Raw genomic sequence first — 22,134 nt, 5'->3', positions numbered from 1 at the left:
AAATCTTGTCTAAATCACAACTACATTTGATACTTACTTTAGTTTTATCATTAAATGATCTTTCATAAAAAAAAAAAAAAAGAAAAAGAAAAAAAAATCATTAAATGATCAATTTCAGAATTTATTGACATCCAACTCACAACAATAAGATTTACTTATTTAAGAATGTTGCTAATAAAATACTTATATAGGTTCAGGAATATTAGATATCTATAATTATTAAATTATAATATATATTATATTAATTATCATAATTTTCAAATTTTATATTTAGATAAAAAATTTAAAAAAAGAAAAAAATATTTCTTTTAAGTGCAATTCATAACTAATTTATTTGTAACTTATAGCTTACCATTTTTAGGAAATACTACTATTTATTGGTTGTTACTTTTACGTGCATACAAATTAAAAGTGGTTTAATATTTTTTTTAAATAATATTAATATATAAGTTGATTTTCAAAAAATAAAATATTAAACACATGTTAAAAAACAAAACATTAAATTATAATTATAAATCGCAGCCATGCCTAAGATTTACCTTTCCTTTTTTTTTTTTTTTTGAGAAGCAAGATTTACCTTTCCTTTCACCAAAGGAAAAAAAAAAAAAAAAATCCCATCCTATACCACATACACAAAAATATTAAATTCCAAAATTGTACATATTTTTTTTTTAAAATTCTCTCATCAAAATAACAAGGGTATTTAAGTAATTTAACACCTTAGCAATTAACACTCAAAATTGAAAAAACTAAAACTATAAATATAGACCCAAAATCCCAACCAAACCCTAATAAGACTTGCTCTCCAACACAGAAAACCAAGCACACACAGAGAGAGACGAAAAAGAAAAAGAAAGAAAGAAAAAAAAAAAAAAAAAATCTCAGACAAACAAAGAAAAGAAAAACCCTAGCTTTTTTATACACAAAAACACACATTGATCTGATCAAAAAATTGAGGTAAGCTTTCACAAACCCCCCTGAATCTTTGAGTCTGAAATCCCAAATCTTAAACCCTTGGAACGTTGTGTGAAAAACCCAGAAGCAAAAAAAGAAAAAAGTTGTGATTTTGATTTCTGGGTTTGTTTTGTTTGGGCAAAAAGTGAAGGAAAATCAATTGGGGTTTGTGTTTTTAGGGGTTTTTTTTGTTTGTGTATTGTTATAGAAAAGAATGGATGATTTGGAGAAGGCTATACTTATATTGTTTGATGAATGGGGTGGTCCTATTGATGAAGGATTGAAGAAACAGGCTAAGGATTACTGTGATGAAAACAAGGAAAAGCCATTAATTTGTAGTGTTTGTATTGAGAAACTGTGTTTTTCAAACTCAGCCCAGGTACAATTTTGGTGTTTACAGACTCTTCATGAGGTTATTCGGGTTAGATACACGTCTATGAGTCTAGATGAGAAGTTTTTCATTAGAAAATCCGTGTTTTCGTTCGCGTGTTTGGAGGCTATTGATGAAAAGAATGTTGCTAGGGTGTTAGAGGGTCCTGCATTTATAAAGAACAAGCTTGCTCAGGTTTTGGTTACTTTGATTTATTTCGAGTACCCGTTAATTTGGTCCTCTGTGTTTGTCGATTTTATGCCTCATCTGAGCAAAGGGGCTGTGGTGATTGATATGTTTTGTCGGGTTTTGAATGCTTTGGACGAGGAAGTGATTAGTTTGGACTATCCCCGGACTTCTGGAGAGTTGGAGGCTGCAGGGCGGATTAAGGATGCGATGAGGCACCAATGTATATCTCAGATAGTTAGAGCATGGTATGATATTGTGTCCTTGTATAGGAATTCAGATCAGGAACTTTGTACTAGTGTATTAGAGTCGATGAGGAGGTATATATCTTGGATTGATATTGGTTTGATTGTTAATGATGCGTTTCTCCCACTATTGTTTGACATAGTTTTGGCTGGTGGGCTGTTGGAACAATTCCGTGGTGCTGCGGCTGGGTGTTTGTTGGCAGTGGTGTCTAAGAGGATGGAATCTCAAGCGAAACTATCTTTGTTGCAGAGTCTTCAAATAAGTCGGGTTTTTGGGTTGGTAGCTGAGGATGGTGATTCTGAGTTGGTTTCAAGTATAGCTACATTGCTTACTGGGTATGCACAAGAAGTTTTAGAATGCTTTAAACGGTTAAATTCTGAGGAAGCAAAGAGTGTTTCAATGGAGCTTCTGAATGAAGCCTTGCCCTCTGTTTTCTATGTAATGCAGAACTGTGAGGTGGATGCATCATTTAGTATAGTGCAGTTTCTTTCAAGTTATGTTGGCACAATGAAAAGCCTTTCCCCTTTAAGGGAGAAGCAGCTGGTTCACGTGGGTCATATTTTAGAAGTGATCCGTGCACAGATTTGCTATGATCCTACATACCGCAATAATCTTGATATATTGGATAAAATTGGGAGAGAGGAGCAAGATAGGATGGTGGAGTTTAGGAAGGATTTATTTGTGCTGCTTCGTAATGTGGGTCGTGTGGCACCTGATGTTACTCAGGTATTTATCAGAAATGTGTGTGTTAGTTCTGTTGCATCTTCACCTGACAGGAATGTTGAAGAGGTGGAAGCAGCACTTGCTCTTTTTTATGCTCTAGGAGAGTCAGTAAGCGAGGATTCAATGCGATCTGGAAGTGGACTTTTGAGTGAGTTGGTTGTGATGCTTCTATCAACAAGGTTTCCTTGCCATTCTCATAGGCTAGTAGCACTAGCATATCTAGAGACAGTAACAAGATATATGAAGCATGTTCAAGAGAATACCCAATATATTCCTAATGTTCTGACTGCCTTTCTTGATGAAAGGGGAATACACCATCCCAACATCAATGTTAGCCGAAGGGCAAGTTATCTGTTCATGAGGGTTGTAAAATTGCTAAAAGTGAATCTTGTGCCTTTTATAGAGAAAATTTTGCAGGTATAAGAATGCTCATCTTTTTTCTCTTTTATATGTATATTGTATTAAATTTTATTGTATATTGTAGACAAATATTGGCACATATGGTTTCTACCCTCCATTTGTTTTCTCTCAAATTTTTTTTGATGATTTTGCCATTCATCACTCCCTCTCTCCTTCCATCTTTCCTGATTTTATCTTCACAAATGTCAGAGTCTGCAAGATACAGTTGCTCAATTTACAAGTATGGATTATGCGTTAAAAGATCATTCAGGATGTGAAGATGGTAGCCACATTTTTGAGGTATTCATGCATATTTATTGTTCTTCTTTAGGTTTTATTTGTATATGCATGCGTCTGAGGTAAATATTTAGCCTAGACACTCTGGGTGCTTTGTTTTGTACTAATTGTACACTGACCTTAACAGGCAATTGGTTTATTGATTGGGATGGAAGATGTGCCACTGGAAAAGCAATCTGAGTATCTCTCTGCATTGCTCACTCCTCTTTGTCAACAGGTTGTGTTTGCATTTCTAATTATAGAACCCTTCATTTCTTCTGAGCTTCCTCATCTCCCCTGCCCACCATATATCTCTCTTTATTAAAAAAAAATTGAACCAATCAATACTTAATTTATAGATGCTTTTGACACGGTCATCCTTAAATGTAGGTTGAAGCATTGCTCATGAATGCAAAATTATTGTCTCCAGAAGAGGCTCCTGCCAAATTTGCTATTATCCAGCAAATAATCGTGGCAATTAATTCTCTCAGCAAGGTACATTTCCATATTTTGACTTTCTAATATGTTTCTGGGTACTTTTTCATTCTGCCTTGTAGAGTTTTACCTTCTTCTTGTTATAAAATTTTGTATAATCCCTTTGCTGTTTCTGCCTTGTACAATTTATAAAACCGTTCATGAAATTTTTTTTTTTTGGAGTTAACCCTTCATGATTTACTAATACAAATCTTTACTAAAAGTGACTAGAATCATGTAATTGTGATTTTGTAAATTTGCTCAACCTAATTGTTTGAACATGTTCATGCAACTTAGCTGTATTTGTACTTATCAAAAAAAAAAAAAACTGTGTATGTCAAGTTTTATGTTGTATTAATTCTTGCCACATTCCTTTTGATCTGAATTCTTTACAGTAGCGAAATTGGAAGTACTAAGATTTCTTTTTCTAAGTTCTGCACATGTTTGGATTTGTATTTGGAGTTCTGGCTTAATATAAATGCAAAATTTTCTCAATATGTTTGTATGTAATACAGGGCTTCAGTGAGCGCCTTGTAACTACTAGTCGCCCAGCAATTGGTCTCATGTTCAAGCAGGTTGGTATCTTTCTTATGTTGATTTTTCTATCAAGGATTATGTGAATCATATTCCTTAGTCATTTAGCATCGGGTTCTATAATAATTTCAGGGAGGGGATATGAGTATGACATTAAATGCTACATTTTTAAACCCTTCTTTCACCTCTTTTAGGTTAAGTGCAAATTAATCTTTTTAAATGTATCAAAGGAAAAATTATTCCCTTGTAAGTGTTAGGTGGCGCGTGAGGTTTTGGGTTCAAGACCCATTGGGTGTTGTGTAACTTTCCAATAAAAAAAGGGGTGGAAAGTAGCATTCATTAATCTTATTCCTTTCAATAGTTTCTTCTTTGGATGAGATATGAAAAACTGAAGTATGATGTTGCCCAATTGGAAACTTTTCATGTGGTGCCTACCTTGTTCTTTATGTATAATTTGTAAATGGACGGGAGCAGAGTTTTCTGTAGAAAAGATTGTGAGGGAAACTTGTCATTGTTTGTTGTCTCCATGCTGACTCCTTCTTCCTCCATTTTTTTCCCCCACTGGGTAATCCAGACACTGGATGTTCTTCTCCAAGTTCTTGTTGTATATCCGAAGATAGAGCCTTTGCGGATTAAGGTAAGAGTCAAATATGGGTACAGAGAAGTATAGGTGCTGTTTGGTTCATGTTGGGTGTGTATTCATTTTCACTTTTCCTTTTTTGTACTCATTTTCTCTTTTTCAAATCTTGTACTTATTTTCTATTTCCAACTCATTTTATGTTTGGCACAAATTTTCTTGTCTACTTTTTCTTTTTTTTGGTTTTCACTTTTCAATTAAAAATTCAACAAAAACTTTTGAGTGTTTTTTTTTACAAAAATGCCACTGTATAACGGCAAAACGGTGTATTCATTTTTGTATTCAAACTCACTTTTTTGGATACTAAAAATGAAAACTGAGTACAAATAAAAAAGCCACACCAGTTTTTTAGTGGTAGGTCCAACTGAAAACTGAAAATGAAGACAAAATACCTTGCTTTTTTTTCTTAACCAAACAGCCTCATATTGTTTTGACATATTATAAACTACACCTGTTACCTGATGCTAGTTTTGTGTGGCATTCAGGTCACATCCTTTATACACCGAATGGTGGACACTCTAGGAGCATCTGTATTCCCATACCTCCCAAAGGCATTGGAGCAATTGCTTGCAGAAAGTGAGGTAAAAAAATTGTGATTGGGTTGGTTTATTTAATCTCTTTCCTATTTCTAAATTATAGAACCAATCATTATTCTGATTTGTATCTTCATTGGTTTGGAATACATTAAAGAGTGGTTGTTTTCCCTAAGTATTGGTTACAGTACTAGGGGATGCCAATGAGATGGTAACAAGGGGCCAACGGCTAAGCCGTTTGGCAGTCATGGTGCTTTATTGTTGGAGTAGGGTTTGGAAATAATATTTGAGACACGTTCATTGGGCGTATTACTATTTAAGTTTGGAATCTTCAGACACCACATGGATTTTGCATGACCAAATTAGTTACACTCTACAGGGTTGCTTCATGCTGCCCCATCCTGTCACAGGTTTGTGATGGGTTCAGTAGAGGTTTCCTTTCTGTATAAAGCTTGGTATGCTGTGGTTTGACATGTAATGTAATGTAATTTAATTAGTATAGTCTATAGTGCCCAAAGGAGCTTCATGCTGCCCTATCCTGTCACAGGTTTGAGGGGGCAGATTTTTTTGTAACACATTGACATTCCCATCCTAAGGTGCTTGTTCAATGTGATTTTTACCTTTTCCTTCCTGTCCTACAGCATGAGTTGGCAATCCATATACTAGTTTCTTTTTATTTTTTGGATAGGTATCCATCTGCTAGTTAATTTATTGTTAGAATTAGAGCAAACTACTCCCAATTTTTTTGTTGCTTTGGGACATTGAGTAAATTTTTAGTTCTTCAATTACCATTTGTCCTTGGGTGATTGGATAAAACCTCCTATTCTGTTTTATATCTAACTTAGATACAAGCAAAGCATTAACTTTTTGTATGGGTATTCCTTAGTGGTATTCATTTATATTTCTAATTTTGAACCTCATAAATGCATTAATAAAATAGTTTCCACTTTTTGTTTAGAATATGGGAGAAAGATAAATGTGAACAAAATTGTGATATCCCCTTCCCATCCCCCTTTTTCTAGACATCTAATAGAGAAATTGAGAAGAACATAAAGATCTTACATATAGTTTTTTATTGGCATGGAGAAAGTGTGATAGAATACCTAGAGAGGTTATGTGGTTAGTCTTCATAAAAGAAAGGAGTTCCTCTAAAGTATATATGTTGATTATAGCTATGGAGCGGTAATTAGTGTGAGAGCCAATGGAGGCATTACAAGTGAGTTTTCTTTCACAATAGGTTTGCATCAAGGTTCAACTTTAAGTTCATGTCTTCTTGCACTAGTTATAGGTGAACTTGCTAGACCGATACAAGATGAAGCCCCATGGTGTATGTTTTTTTTTGGCAAAAGATATAATTTTAGTGGATCAAACAAGATGTGGAGTCAACACCAAATTTGATCTGGAGGGATACTTCAGAATCTACAGGATAGGTTTGTAACAGACTAAATGGGGAGTAAGTTCAGTAATAGGAAAAATAAAGATGAAGTTGTAAAACTTGATGATTAAAAAAATACCAAACAGCGAGTTCTTTCGATATCTTGGATTAATAATTCATAAGGATGGTGAGAATGTGAGATTGATTGAAGATGTGAATCATAGAATGAGAGTAGTGTGGATAAAGTGGAGAAGTGCATTAAGAGTGTCGTGTGATCATAGAATGCCTATTAAGTTAAAGGGAAAATATTACAAGATTGTTATAAGACTAGCCATTCTATATGTTACTAAATGCCGAGCTATATGAAATAACATGCTTATAAAAGGAAAAAGAAAAAAGAAATAGCATATTCACAAAAGGAGCATAGCTGAAATGCATATAAAAAAAGAAAAAGGAAAGAGTGTAGCTGAAATGAAACTGTTAAGATGGATCAGGGGAAATACAAGGAAGATATGATACAAAATAGACATGATAGCACCACACTTCTTTGGTGAGTTGTTACCTCTTGAGGAACTACTAAGTGCTTGGGGGGCAGGGGTTCAAGCTGTGGGCAGTGTATTTTTAACCATTATCAAAAATAGAAAGATATGATACAAAATGAAGATATTTTATTAAAGATAGGGTGGCTCCTACCTATGAAAAGATGAGGAAGAGTCAAAGGAGAGCAATTAATGCACCATTGAGGAAGAGTAATTTGATTCATGTTGATACAACAAAATTAGGGTAGGAGAAGACCGAGATTAACACTAGTAGAAGTAATAAAAAGTGACATGTTAATTAGAAGATGTAGTTATGATTTTGAAAAATGATAGAATAATAGAGAAGAATACATGTGAATGAACTTTATTTTTTAAGGATCCATAGCTGACCCATAGTTTGACTAAAGGTTTTATTGTTGTAATGCTTTTTTTTCTTCCTTAGCAGTAGTTAAGCTGTGAAGGGATGTTTTATCCATCTGTAACAGCTTGAAAATTAAGACTGAGGGTGATCATAAGTTCTGCATTACTTTACTAATTGCTTTGGTGATATTGAAGTTTTGATTCTAGATTATGTTTTGTTGCAGCCAAAGGAGATGGTTGGTTTTCTTTTACTACTTAATCAAATTATATGCAAGTTCAACACGTTGTTTCATGACATATTGGAAGAAGTATTTCCTACTATTGCTGGTAGGATATTTAATGTTATTCCAAGAGATGCAGTTCCTTCAGGACCTGGAACCAATACTGAGGTATGGGAAGACCAATACAGTGATTTTATTTATTTATTTTTGTGCTTGTTCTTTATGCAATGAATGCTTCTGCAACCTCTGCTCAGGACTTATACATTAAACCTTATGATATGATTGTCATTGATTAAGTGCTTAAAGTTGTAACTAAATTTTGTAGCTTAATGAATTTTTATGCTACCACTTGAATTAAATTGTATAGACAGTAAAAGTGCACGTTCAATTTAGTAAAATATGGGGGCCTTATAACTTGTTCTCAATTTTTCAATATCAAATTCATTTACTTTATAGACATTTTTCTTTAAAATTACTTTTCTCCATTTTTTTTTTCAATAAATAATATTATGAATGATCATATTTCTTTAGTTATTAAAGAGTCAGGAAATCAAAATTTCATGGATGTACCTTGTAGTGAAAAGGTTATTTGTCCTTGGTCTGAGTTTTTTCCTTTGTTTGCTTAAATTCTCATGGTTCATTTTTATGCTCAGGATTTAAAAAGGAAGGATGAAAACAAAAATAGGAATTATGACATTTGGCTTTTCAATTATAAAAGCTTTATGATATGGATTTTATGTTTCAACTTTCTGTATATAAGCAGTATCAGGTAGTTTGATGAGTTCTTATACAGATTTAGGTAGTGGAATGAGTAGTTTGTTTGGTTAATTTTTATTGTTAGCTAAAAAATTTACTCTACATCTACTCCTTGAACATTGTTTGCAATGTCTGTGAGAGTGAAAATCTACTTCATACATTCTTCATAATAAGTTTCAACTTCTGTACCAGTACTTATACTATTTACTCTTGTATTGACTCCTTTTTTCTGTTAGGAAATCCGCGAATTGCAGGAGCTTCAGCGAACATTATATACGTTTCTTCACGTGATAACAACACATAAACTGTCTTCTGTTTTTCTTTCCCCCAAAAGTAGGCCCTACTTGGATCCAATTATGCAGTTGCTATTGTACTCATCCTGTAATCATAAGGATATTCTTGTAAGAAAGGTGTGAGGCTTGCAAGTTTTACTCTTCTTACCATTTGGGTTTTCTTTGCTTTGATCATCAACAAGTTAGAACTTCTAATTTAGAAGAAGAGTTATAATCTGCTTTGTTCTTTTTGTTAATCAGGGGTGCGTTCAGATATTTATTACATTAATTAAAGATTGGTGTGCCAGTCCTTATAGCGAAGAAAAGGTAATCTCTGAGTTCCCCAACTAAATTTGTTATGTTGAGGGTTTTTTTTCTTTCACCTTTCATCACACTAAATGCAGAATTGTTTTCAGGTGCCTGGCTTCCAAGGATTTATAATTGAGCACTTTGCAACAAATTGTTGTTTGTATAGTGTGCTAGACAGATCCTTTGAGTTTCGTGACGCAAATACTGTAAGTTTATTATTCATATTTTTGTTTTTTATTGAATTATTTCCTGCTTGTGCATGTTATATTATCATGAGATAATAAATATAAGCTGAGGGGTCAATATGTAACTGATGTACAGGGCTACATATTCAATGTGTACTTAAAAAAAAAAAATTGCATATGGAAATTATTATAAATCATTACAGGAGGTACTAAGTGAAACCATATTCATTTTCAAAGGTTGATTTGTTCATGAGGTGGGACTCATGTTGGAACAGTTGTGGGGGACCTAAATGAGAAATTGGCCTTATAATCGGTTAAGATTCGTAGAATTTGTAATTTTGCAGTGAATAATCTAGCAAAGGGGCTAGGTGAGGAGATATTAGGGTTGGCTTCTATAGCTTATTCATCTTCTTTGTCTGGGTTTGAGTACAGTTGTTTTGAAGAAAAGAACTCATAATGACACAGTCAATTTACTTGGGAACCCATAGTTATTTTGTAGACCTATCCCTAAATGTTGCTGGAAGACCTGTGTAATTGGTAATGTGGAGAGGTGATTTTTGAGAGTTCTAGAGTGACACTTACCTGGCAGTTTAAACAAGTGACTTTAGAGAAATGGTGGTCCAACTACAAAATTTCCAATCCTCTGGTATACATAGAAAATGAGCATACTATTGTCTAAGCACTGTGTACAAACAAATTTTTATTGATCTGCTACAACCCTGAGGGTGGCACTAACACTTCAAAAAGAAAAAAAGAGACAGGAATACCTAGCAAGGAGGCATTGTACTACTTGTGAACCATCAATGTAGAGGGAAAGGACAAATTTTCTGTGGGTTAAGTTTTTAAATTCATTATGATAATTGTGATTTATAGGAAGTATTACCTTAAATCAATGTGGTGAAACAACATAATGTCATTTACTTTTTGAGTTCTGCTAGTTTATCGTTGTTAATAGCTAACCAACTGTGTTACTTAATTCTTTTGGGTTCTAAGGTTCAAAAGCTAATGATAAAACATTGGGGGCATAAAGAATTTATCAGGGCAGGGGTTGATGTCCATTGTTTGAGTAAACAATATGGGCTGAATATTTTATTGATGATTGTTACTTAAAGAAAGAGGAAAAGAGGAGAAAAATCTATTGGTAATATTTAAGGAGTTAAGTATAATTTGTTAGTGCTTTGTACTGATAAAAATTGTTGTATTGAATTTACTTGGCAGTATGTTTTGTTTGGAGAAATTGTGCTGGCTCAGAAGGTCATGTATGAAAAGTTTGGTGATGCATTTCTCAGATATTTTCTTTCGAAAGGTTTTCCAGCTGCACATTGCTCTCAAGATTTGGCAGAGCAATACTGTCAGAGGTTGCAGGTATTACTTATATGTAACAAGAATTTAGCGGTCCAGGATATGTTTTATCCTGCCAATTCTTTTAATATATTTACATTATAATCATCAAATAAAACTGCGTGCAATTTTTTCATTCTTTCTTTTGGTAGTATTAAAACCATTCTTTATTTATTTTAATTTAGAATAAATTTAGCTGTAAATTGATAAATACCTAATTTATCTAGTAACTGAACCACAGTTAACTCTTGGACATTTTGCTATATATTATCAAATGTATTTTCTGATGGCTATGTGCAATTTGTGGCACCATGTTTGATCTGGATTGTACGAGAGGCCACCATATAAATATGCAGAATTTTATCTAGGAATGTCTTTGCTCCTGGGGCTTGATTTGTGATGTTTGTTTCCCATATGAACTGTGAACAGCCTGAGCTTAAAGTTTATTGGAGGTTGGACTGAGTTTGAACCTGCTTAGGGTAATAACTACTGTGGATGTTGTTCACTGTGGCAGCTGGCACCCACTATTATGTTATTGTAACAAGTTAAAAAGTTTTGGTTTAAATGGTTGAGGATATTTGTCTTTATATTGGAATAATCCTGTAATATATAATACAATTTTATACCCATGTGTTCATACTTCATACACATACGGTTGCACGATATGGTACAATAATGAATTGAAAGTATAATAGCCATTGGGAGACTTAGCATATGTCCAGTCATGGGTGGAAGATAGAGCCTGCTTAAACTCAATATTTCAACCTGAAATTTGAGCCAGAGTTGGGCCTATTCCAAATTAGGTACAGGTATATCTATTCTGTTGGTTTTTGGGTTGATGGGTTCAGCATGGCTTGTCAGACTATAACTTCCTAGAGGATATGCACTGAACCTCCCTTTGCAGAAATAGGAATAACCCAGGAATGAATACTCCATATTATTAAAGTTGTACAACTGGTCTATGGGTTTTTTATTCTTGTTCTTATTTATCCAATGAATATTTGGCATTACTGCTCTAATTTTTTTGTTATGCCTTCAAATTTTCAGGGTAATGATATCAAGGCATTGAAATCATTCTACCAGTCACATATTGAAAATTTAAGGATGCAGCAGAATGGAAGCCTTGTTTTCAGATAGCATTGTCATTGATAAGATGAATGTTGTATTCCCACGCTTCATATTTTTTTTATGCTCCTGAATTGTGGCAATGCAGTTTTGTTCTCTAAGGTAACTGCAGCTGTTCTGTGATTTTCATGTCACATTCTTGGTGTATACGTAGAATGAGTTATTGTTGTACTTACATTGGTGATGTTGCAGGGTTCTTTCTGTATATAACTTTTTGTGCGCGCTATTTTTGTCATCAAGGTACGGATATACTCTCTGTTAAGCCAAATCTAATAAATTTTCTACAAGCTTTAATAGCTAATCTTCTAAGGTGGCTCAATCTGTCTTTTACTCTTTGTTCCACAGTTGTAAATTTCTGGAAGAAAAAATTTCATAATTTATGATAAGTACGGCTACATCCGTCTGGAGCTGCTTAGCCTGAGATCAAGCTATTCTATGTTCTGTTCATAACCAATTTTGTTGTTTTGGTTTATTTATTTATTTATATTAGTGATTGCATTTTCTTTTTGTTTATAAATATTCTTATATTTTAGTCTCAATTCATAAAATTTGTTACTTAGTTTTTGCCAAGAGCACTTGTAGCTCAAGTGGCTCCTCTTGCTGTTTCAACAAACCAACCCCTCACCCCCTTCTCTTCCCTTCCCCAATTGTTGTAACTATGAATTATTAAGTTTTGGTACTTAGTTTTCTCTTGCCATCATCATATAAAATTTTAGCTATACAGTATTGATACCTCTGAAGAAAGATGCTGTACATTCTCTTTCTCTCTCTCTCACTACTAGCATGTCATTGTTATTTCTCAAGATTTATACATGCCAAATAAGGTATGAGCCGTATACCATACCTGTGGTAGGGAATGCAAATGAGTTAGTTCTATGAATATGTATAATGGTAGACTTTTTGTGCATTTGGATTAGCTTATTCTTGAAAAGTTTGTTTGCTGAAAGTTCGCAAAAGTACAATTGTACCAAGGGTGAAAAAAGACAGCAAAAAAGTAGCGAAGTATTGAAAAGTTGTACTTAAACAAATAAGCTAATAAGCAATATAATATTACAAATAGGCTAACAAAGAAAAACTCCATATGTGTGTGTTTATATATATTTGATTCCTAAAATTTAGGTCTAGTTCTATTATTAGAAATTATAATCTAAGGTATTCCTTTTTAGTTCCTAAAAAAATGTAAATATACAAAGTTAGTTATTCCATTGCTTTATGGATATAATTTTTACCTACAAGTAAAAAATAAATTTTCAAAAATTAAGGATTGAAATAGAACCTAACCCAAAATTTAAGGACCAATAGTATGTATTGAACTATCATATATCAAGTACAAACGAAGAAAAGATGAATTTATTGGTGTCTAAACACAAAGGGAATAATATCCGATAATTAGGCAACTCTACAAAAGTATGACATATGAATAAGATCACATCTTAATAATTTCCTACCTTCCTCCGAGTAACTCCGGTCCAAGTACGCCAACAAGTACACCTTAACTTTCAAAATTATATTTAATCCCTCATTATTAAATCTTATGAAAATTAGATAGAGCATGATTATCATTGATTTTGTTGCAATGTCTTGAATGTCAAAACTATATAATTATTTAATCCTGATTAAATATTACGAAAGATAGGGGGCATGATTTTCATATTGCATTTATTAAGGGTCATTCTCTGCAACGTGCTAATAAAATTCTACTCATGTGTAGAATTTTTGTGTGCGCAATAATGAAAAAGGGTACGTCATTACCGAATCAAATTGGAAAGACCAACCATATCAGATATTACCTCTTCAATCTCTGCCTAGCATAAATTTTTCTTTTTAGGTAATCTGTCTTTTAATTTATTCAATGAAAATCTTTGATACGTGCTGGTGACTTTATTTAGGTAATCTGTCACAATTTAAACTGTTCATAAATGTCATTTTTAAGTCATATATGCAATAATATTCACCATACAAATGTAAATAAAAATATATAAATATGATTGTTATTCATAAAAAAATAGGTGTTCAAAGTACTTCAAACATTTTAAATATATAAATAGTTTCTTTGATTAGAAGTCGTCTCTCAATAGTTTTCTTTGTTAGTACCATGCACATAGATATTTTGAGTTTCGCAACATAAGAACTATATCGATAAAGCAATGGCATAACTAACTTAGTATTTTTACATTTTTTTAAGAACTTAAAAAAAAACACTTAAATTTTAAGTTCTAATATAGAATTAGACCTAAATTTTAAGAATCAGATATATATAATCCCAAAAAAAAAAGTAGTTTTAACTAGAGCTTGTGTATGTGCTTGGTACTTTCATGGAATATTTGTCACACATATATAATTTGGAGATGATTATTAGTACCCTTTTATCAATAACAAGAATAAAGTCTGATAAAAAATAAATAAAAATAAGAATAAGGTAGTACGTGGTTTAGTTTTACATGGATTAAGCTAGTTAAAGATGGATCTAATTCGTGTTAAAATGTACTAGTGTAGCACCTCTTAGGACCTTATGAATGTGCCAAGTTCTTTCATGGGATATTTGTCACATGTAGTTTTTAGAAATGGTCAACAGTGTTGCAGTGTAATAAACCCAAGGATTGGAGGACTCCATGCCCCTCAAATCCCAAACACAACAACATTGGCTAGAAAAAAAGGTTGGACACCCATAACTTGCATTGCTTCAGGTTGCATAATTACTCCTATTGGCCAAAAGATCTTTACACATGTTTGCTTTAGGGTATGTGTGTTGATCAGGCACCATCTTTCACCATCTGTTCAGCAATTCCCCACCATCAAGAACAAGAATATACAAATGCAGAAACAGAGTTAAGGTCAATTTGGTAGAATTTGATTCAAGGATTACATTCATGCATGTGACCCAAATTCCAAGTCAATATGAGAGGCTTTAATGGGACTTTGGAAATGTGCCTAGTTCTTTTCGTATTATGCACTTCAAACTCATGTCTCATATGCACCAACAGTGTCCCTATATTTAATATGTAAGAGACTTACTAGTGGCGTACTAAGAAGAGAACTCTAAAATTTCTTGGAGATGAAATGAGAATTGGAAATGGGGTACTTGAAAAATGGTTTAAGCTAAGTTTATGATAGGATGTAACTCGTGGGACCTTGAGAATGTGCCAAGTTCTTTCATGATATATGTGTATTATCATGTAATCTAGAAGGGGTCTAACTCAATGTGAGATATGTAACATTATTGGGACTTAGGTGGGGAACATGCGAAGTTATTTCATGGGTTATATGTCACATGCATAGAGTTTATAGATAAGTCTTAACTAATGGCTCATATGCGCTAAAGGGTGGTCCTATATAGGGGCCTTTCTTGGGAATGTAACAAGTTGCATGGTATATGTCACACACAAGGTGGGCTAGTGTTCCAGAAGATTGGGAGTGAAAGTTCTTGAATACCTAATCTCATACAATGCAAAACTAAAAATCAAAAATGAAAAAGCTATTGAACCAATGTGGGCTATGGAAAAGGAAGTTTGGCACTAATATAGTCAACCCTTTAATGTACAAAATTGATTAGTCATTTTTCTCACAAAAATTGACAAGCTAACAACCATGACACCATGTGGGCTGCTTTGGCCATTATGGGAGCGTACAAAACTATGTTCTACCTTCTTATTGGTGAGATAAATTACTTAAACTGCTTTAGGTACAATATGTTCATATTTTCCTTAACCAGTGCAGTGAAAATAAAAACCTCTTTTTATTTTTATTTTTATTTTGAATTGACATGTTCACCACCTGGCTAAAGTTAACCAGCAGCCAACCTTATCTGATAAAAAAAATAGCTTTAGAATTCTAAGTATGGAATCCAAAATAAGAGGGTTGGAAGTAGAAGTCGTCTTTCCCATCAAAGAAAACTAGACATCCCTTCTAACGATTACCAAATGAATGAAGAAAAATGTAGCCAAAAAAATAAAATGAAAAACACGAGGTGCTAAGATTTATAAATGTGTCCTAAGCTTACTTTTAAATGAATATATAGATATTTTAACGAAAGGTTTGTTTTTGTTTTTTGTTCTGTTTTTTTAAGCAAATGAACAAAGAAGATGAATAGACGACGCTTATGACAAAAACAATAAACAACAAAGGCTAAATCCTAGAACTTTGGGCTAGTTATAGATTCTTTATACACCAATCAAGGTTAGCTACATGTATATTTTTAAGGAAATTGATAACAGGTGCCCTAAGGATATTAGTTTAAAAAGTATTTTTAAAAACTTTTTATGCGAAAAGAAAAAAATAATTGATTTTTATTTTTTTAACAACTTTTCATATTTCCCATAAAAATGATATTAAAACTTTCCTAAAATTATCAATTAACAATACTTCCTAAACTAATGTAATTAGAGCATTCATTAACTTTTCCCATTATTAAATCTTCAAATAGTCTTACTGTTTCTATCATCAATTGGATTATTCAGTTTGTCTGAATTCCATGTATGACTTCCATTAAAAAGTTTAAATTACCTTGAATCCAGCAACTCAAATTGCCCTTTATTCTTTATAGTTTTTCATAGGCAACGTTGTCTCTACATCTAGGTAGGTTTCTATAACTCTCTCTTTCTAATTGAATTGGTGCTTAGATCTCCTCATTCTACCACCAAGTCTCATTTTTGAATAGCCTGCCTTTTATTTTCATTAAATAGTTCTTTAGCCACTTTTTTACCCATTTCATTCCACATCTTGTGAATATCTTCCGTTGGATTCCACTTTTCTTCATTGATCATTCTATTTTTAAAAACAATTTATTTTTCTCCCTTCTAATCTCACTATCTAATTCTCCAGTTCCTTTACTTGATATCTCTTCTTTTCCATATTTTAATACAAATATTTAGCACCACCAACATATGTTGAGTAGTTACTCTCTCTTTTGGCATCACCTTGCAATGTTTATAAATCTACTATCCGCTTTTAGAGTAAGGATGAAATCTATCTTTAAAGGTAATTAAGTGTGAATCCCTATTTATAAACCAGGTTTTCATCAACATCAAATCATTTGTCATTACAAAGTCTAAAATAGCAACTCTTGCTCTTCTTTTCTTAATACTCATGGCCTCCATGGGTCCTTTCACATCCCTCACAATCTTTTCCAACATGGTGATTTAAGTCTCTTCCAATAAATATATTTTTCCCATTTGGTAACTCTTAAATTAGATCATTCCTATCCTCCTAAAAATTTACTTAATGGATTCTTCCAACCCAAGTTGAGGAGCGTACATACTAATTATGTTAATTGTCTCTTCTCTTAGAACACATTTTATTAAAACAAAATTCAATTAATCACCTATGTTTCTAACCTTAATAACTTCTCCTTTGAGAATTTTATTTATGACTTTTATCTTTTCCTATATACCATAATTTATACACTATATTTTCAATTTCTCTTGATTTCTTACATTCCTACTTGCATCTCCTTCGCCTGCATGCAATAGCTCTATTTGGTGTGTCGCGCTGCACACAAGCAAAACACTATTGGCGGCAATAAATAGCTCATTGAGCGATGATTGATACAACCCCTACTTTTGAAAGCTGAAGGAAGACAAGCCCTTAATTGTTCCAGAGAGAAGGTTCATGGCACCCCAAAACCATGACATCTAGCATCTCCTTGCGTTTGAGGGACTTATATGCTAGTTGTTATCCTTGGCTTAAGGTTTATTTGGATACTAATTATTGCTGAAAACTGAAAACATTGTAGCAAAATAATTTTTAAATATGTAAATAGTATCGTGAGACCCAGTTTTGAAAATAAATTTGTTGAATTAGACAACTTGTGGGTCCCGTGAACAGTGCACGAGACCCACTGTATTGGATGTAAATGCGTTGAAATTGAATTTCAGCGTAATCCAAACGGAGGCTCAATTATGAAAGAAATCAATAGACTTATTCTCCTCCTAATCATTGTATCTATTGATGAACCAAGAAAATCTCATCGTCCAGAGAGGCCTTTGGATGATCAACAAGTCATAAAGGTGCATTTAATACGCCTTCTATTACTAAACGGATGAATAAAGCGAACATGATCGTTGGAAGGAAATTAAAAGCACCACATTAAATTGCCAGAGGCGTTACCAAAGCCATTAAGGCTCCCATTGAAGACCTCCAACAGCTAGAAAAGTAAGGAACTATATAAACTATATCAGACATCAAACAAAGGTACTTACAGAGATCATAACACTCTCAATCGTTTACAATTTTCTCTCTCAGTGCTTGACTTTACTATTAGAGACTCATTGACTAGTATCACGCCGATGACCTTTCTGAGAGAAATACCATTTCTGATCTTGTGCAAGAATATAGATTCATTTGGTCATACTCCATCTAGACGAACCTATCGACTGACAAATTTGACTTCTTCATCTACTATTTTATTAGTTTTACTGTAATTAAAGATCCTATATTCCAAATGCATCTACAGATCATGTTCTTTTGGACTAACTTTTTTATCCATAGATATCCATCAAAGTGTAGGAACCTTTACCCATTTCTCATTACACTTGAGTGTGTTGATGTAGTGCGTTGCTTACACAGGACACCTTACATAACCGTCGGCCATTTTACACTTCATCCAAGATCTATTCTAGTAGGAGATGCCTCAACTTATATTTGTATATTATCCATTCATGATAAAGTGGCTAAATTTTACATTGTCCATCAACTTACCACAATCTTCTTCCTTTTTCCTAACATTAAAACCAATTAACATTGACTTAAATAAAGTTGAATGGATAAGGCAATAAATAACACAATTCTAGAAGGTCAGCGAATACATTATATACCTTCTTCCTTGTCACTGACAGGTTCATGGAACTTTCTAATTGAGACTCACTCTCCTCTCATCCTTTTCTCTCTTATGTTTTTGTCTTTACCTTTGTCTTTATTTGTAAACTAATCTGGACCAATTAGGCCCTAATTCCGAGTTCTTTCCGCAGAGCTTCCATAACGAAATTTGGCAAAAATGGAGTTGAATAAAATAGAACCAAAACAAGTTAGACATTAGACTGCACTGTTGTTGTTTATTCTCCCAAAGGATTTTAGTATCTGTAACGTTCTATTTTGTCATGTGTGAACTATGAAGCGTACCGACCGGCTTCCTCAGGTGCTTAATATAAGCCCACTCCCATGAAACAGACAAGAAAATCTGTGTGCATTAGTCATAAAAAAATACTCATCATTGTTCCATTTCCTTTTACATTACTTTATTATCCAACTTGATGCTTTTAGTCATAGTCTTGTTTCACGCAGACACATTTGACCATACAGAAATATGATGGGGAAAGAGGAGCAAAAAAAACATAAATTATTAAATCATGCTTGTGTGGTTTTCATAGCTTCAACGTTGTGGTACTCAATTGTCTGCATTCAAAATGTGTTTATGATTAATAAATTTGTTTGTCCTATTTACCAACCACTATGGTTGCCTCTCTGTGGCTTGAAATATCAGAAAAAAAAAAAAAAAAAAAAAAACAATTGTAACTATTAGTTTTTTTGTTTTATTTTTATTTTTCTTGAAGAGTAACATCTTATTGTCAATGTTTTGAGTGCTCCACATACATGATATTTCTAATGTAAAGTTAAAAAGCATTAAAAAGAGAAATAAAAGCAGGGACTAAATTCTAGTTCCATACAGAAACAAACAATATAGCTACAAGCACGGAGTCATATTCAAATACACGAATGTTGAAACTGTGCTTCTTCTATGTTCAAGACCATTTGTATAGCTGACATAAACCAATGGAGAGAGAATCTCTATGACACGAAAAATGGATCCAATTTCCATCGCAAGTTCCAAAGAAACTTCGTGATTTTGATGTGCAGCTAAAAGTTGAGAACTGAGCGATCTTAAATTACTTTGCATTCACGGAATTATGTAGATATACATTCATGCAAAATTACAAACAAATTTGCATGTAGTAATTGGGTTTATATCGCAGTAGGAGTTTCTTTCTTGTTTGTATAGAACTCTTTTAGAATTTTTTGATTCCTTTTGGCGTAGGGTCTTGTTTATTTATTTACTTGGAAATTTGGATTTTTATAAGATTTTGAACAAAAAAATATTTTGAATTCACCCAAAAAAAAAAAGCTATTTAGCAAACAATCTAGTCAAGTTCAAGCTCAAATCTAGGTTTACTTATTCATTAGCCCAGGTATAACATAATTATATATTCGTGAACAAATTCAAGAGAATGAAGCATGATCTGAGTATATATAATATAATGTCAACTATAATTTAGTGATTAATTATTAACAAAAACTAGTAAGTTACCTCTGTGATGCACGGATAATGTTGTATTGTTTTATATAAGATGTTTTTGGTGAATTTTGTATAAGTATTATAAAATAATTGTTATAGAGCTTTATTTGTAATGAGTTCATCATAAACAGTAACAATTATAAATTGTACAAATATAACCATTATAATTTTTCAATTGAAGTGATGAGAAATAAAAAAATAAAATAAAAAAACTTTGGAGGAATATTATAGAATAAAAGTTGATATAGAATGTGTCTTTTTACTTCTTCTTAATTCTTAAAAAAAAAAAAAAAAAACACATTCTAAACAATCACAGTCAATTACATCATTTACAAAACCTACAAATCCACAACGTTCGATCTTAACAACAAAATAGTAATTGTTGTCATCACTCAATAAAAAATGCAAGCCCTCCTTCCTTGTTGTAGCCAACTTATACGGGTTAGGATTAGATGAAATAACAATGTTAGAGTTAGGTAAGTGTCGTTGAAAGATTGAAAGTAAATAACATCGTTTTTGGCCTATGTGTATTTGACATGGAATGGCATGAAAGGCTATGGCTACATATATAAAGAGATAGAAGTACAAGAGGCGAAAATGGTGAATTAAAATGCAAAGAGGCTTGTGTGTATGTGTCAAAGATGAAAAGTTTTGAAACATTAAACCAAAGGATACAAAGAATATTTATTTTCTAATTAGAAAAGTTTTGAAACATTGAACCAAATGAAACAAAAATCCAATATTTAATTTGTTCTTATCTTGAGAATATTTCAATTCTCTTTGCATAGAATGCGTCACTTGGTAGAATTTCATGCTCTCTCACATGAATTCTCTGTTTATATATATATATATATATATATATTGATTTGTGATAAGATAAAGTTTTTATTTGTGGTGTTTAGATTATATGAGTACATAAGAAGTTAATCAAATAACCTTTAAACAAAACTCAAACTACCTTTAAACAAAACTCAAACTTATTTGACAGACAAATGAACCAAACTAAAACATTTAATACTCCCCTTCGTCCTAAATTGTTTGGCCTGCATTTCATTTTGGGATGTCCCAAAATTATATCCTATTTGAAAAGTCAAACACCATTAATTTATTAACTTTCCCTTTATGCCCTTAATTTATTTGTGGAAGCATTTTTTATTTAAAAAAAAATTAAAAACCTAAATTTTGAAATCCACTGTCATCCTTATTCAAATTATGTATAAAATTTTTTTAAAAAAATAACTTTTTGATAAATTTATTTAAGGGTAATTTAGGAGAATTTTAACTTTTTTTTAAAGAGATAAGACAGTTAATGATATTTCTCTAAATAATTGGATTTTTTTAACTAGGTCAAATAATTTGAGACGGAGAGAGTATCATTTAATAATAAACTTAAGCTCAACTCATAATTAAAAAAAATCGAATAAAAAAATTCTAAACTTTTAATATTCGCCTTAATTCTTTCGCCTTTTTTTGTTTTTTGGTTGTCGGCTTGAATAGTTTACAGCCCTAGACGCATCAGCGTCCGTACTCCTCTGTTGCAACAAAGTCTTTTAATATCAAATTTCGTGAAGAAGGGTTTTTGACCTTAGATACTAAAGGTTCAAACATCATTTTTTTTTTTTTTTTTTTTTTTGAGTTTTAAAACACTTTTTTGACCCCAATAATCTACACCAAATGCTTGCTTACGCCAATGGGCGGTCCTCTCTTCTCACCATCTATGTCACAATAACTCAATTACGTCCATGGATAGAGAGAGGTTGAACTGGGAAAATTGATTAGAACCATGACGAAAAGTACAGTGTCTAATTTTCTCAGATGGAAAATGACACCATTAAAACAAGAAAATTTGAGCACAAAAGAATCTCCCACCAACTCTCGTGCCCACTATACAGTTGAATGGAGTAATCATAATTTTTTTTCCTAATTTGTTTAATTTACAAGTTTCATTCTGCTGACAAATTATCAGCAACTTGAAGCTAGCTGTAATAAATGATTAGCATTCGGGTCTATTAAACATTAATTGAATTAGGTC

General features: G+C 32.6%; 1 protein-coding gene across 1 annotated transcript; it reads left to right on the top strand.

Moving 5' to 3' along the window:
- The first annotated feature begins 786 nt into the window (after positions 1–786).
- LOC126724878 (exportin-T) lies at positions 787–12,559 on the top strand. The gene is made up of 15 exons (XM_050429308.1): positions 787–2,896; positions 3,089–3,178; positions 3,303–3,392; positions 3,545–3,649; positions 4,144–4,203; positions 4,737–4,799; positions 5,285–5,380; positions 7,831–7,995; positions 8,820–8,993; positions 9,117–9,182; positions 9,272–9,370; positions 10,568–10,714; positions 11,738–11,917; positions 12,008–12,055; positions 12,161–12,559. Exons 1-13 carry the CDS (start codon positions 1,169–1,171, stop codon positions 11,825–11,827), a joined length of 2,973 nt encoding a protein of 990 aa, XP_050285265.1. The 5' UTR covers positions 787–1,168; the 3' UTR covers positions 11,828–11,917; positions 12,008–12,055; positions 12,161–12,559.
- The last annotated feature ends 9,575 nt before the right edge of the window (positions 12,560–22,134 follow it).

Source organism: Quercus robur, chromosome 5 (genome assembly GCF_932294415.1).
Source record: "Quercus robur chromosome 5, dhQueRobu3.1, whole genome shotgun sequence".
Taxonomy (NCBI): domain Eukaryota; kingdom Viridiplantae; phylum Streptophyta; class Magnoliopsida; order Fagales; family Fagaceae; genus Quercus; species Quercus robur.
The sequence above is the reverse complement of the archived record's forward strand: the minus strand, read 5'-3'. Positions and strand labels throughout refer to the sequence as shown.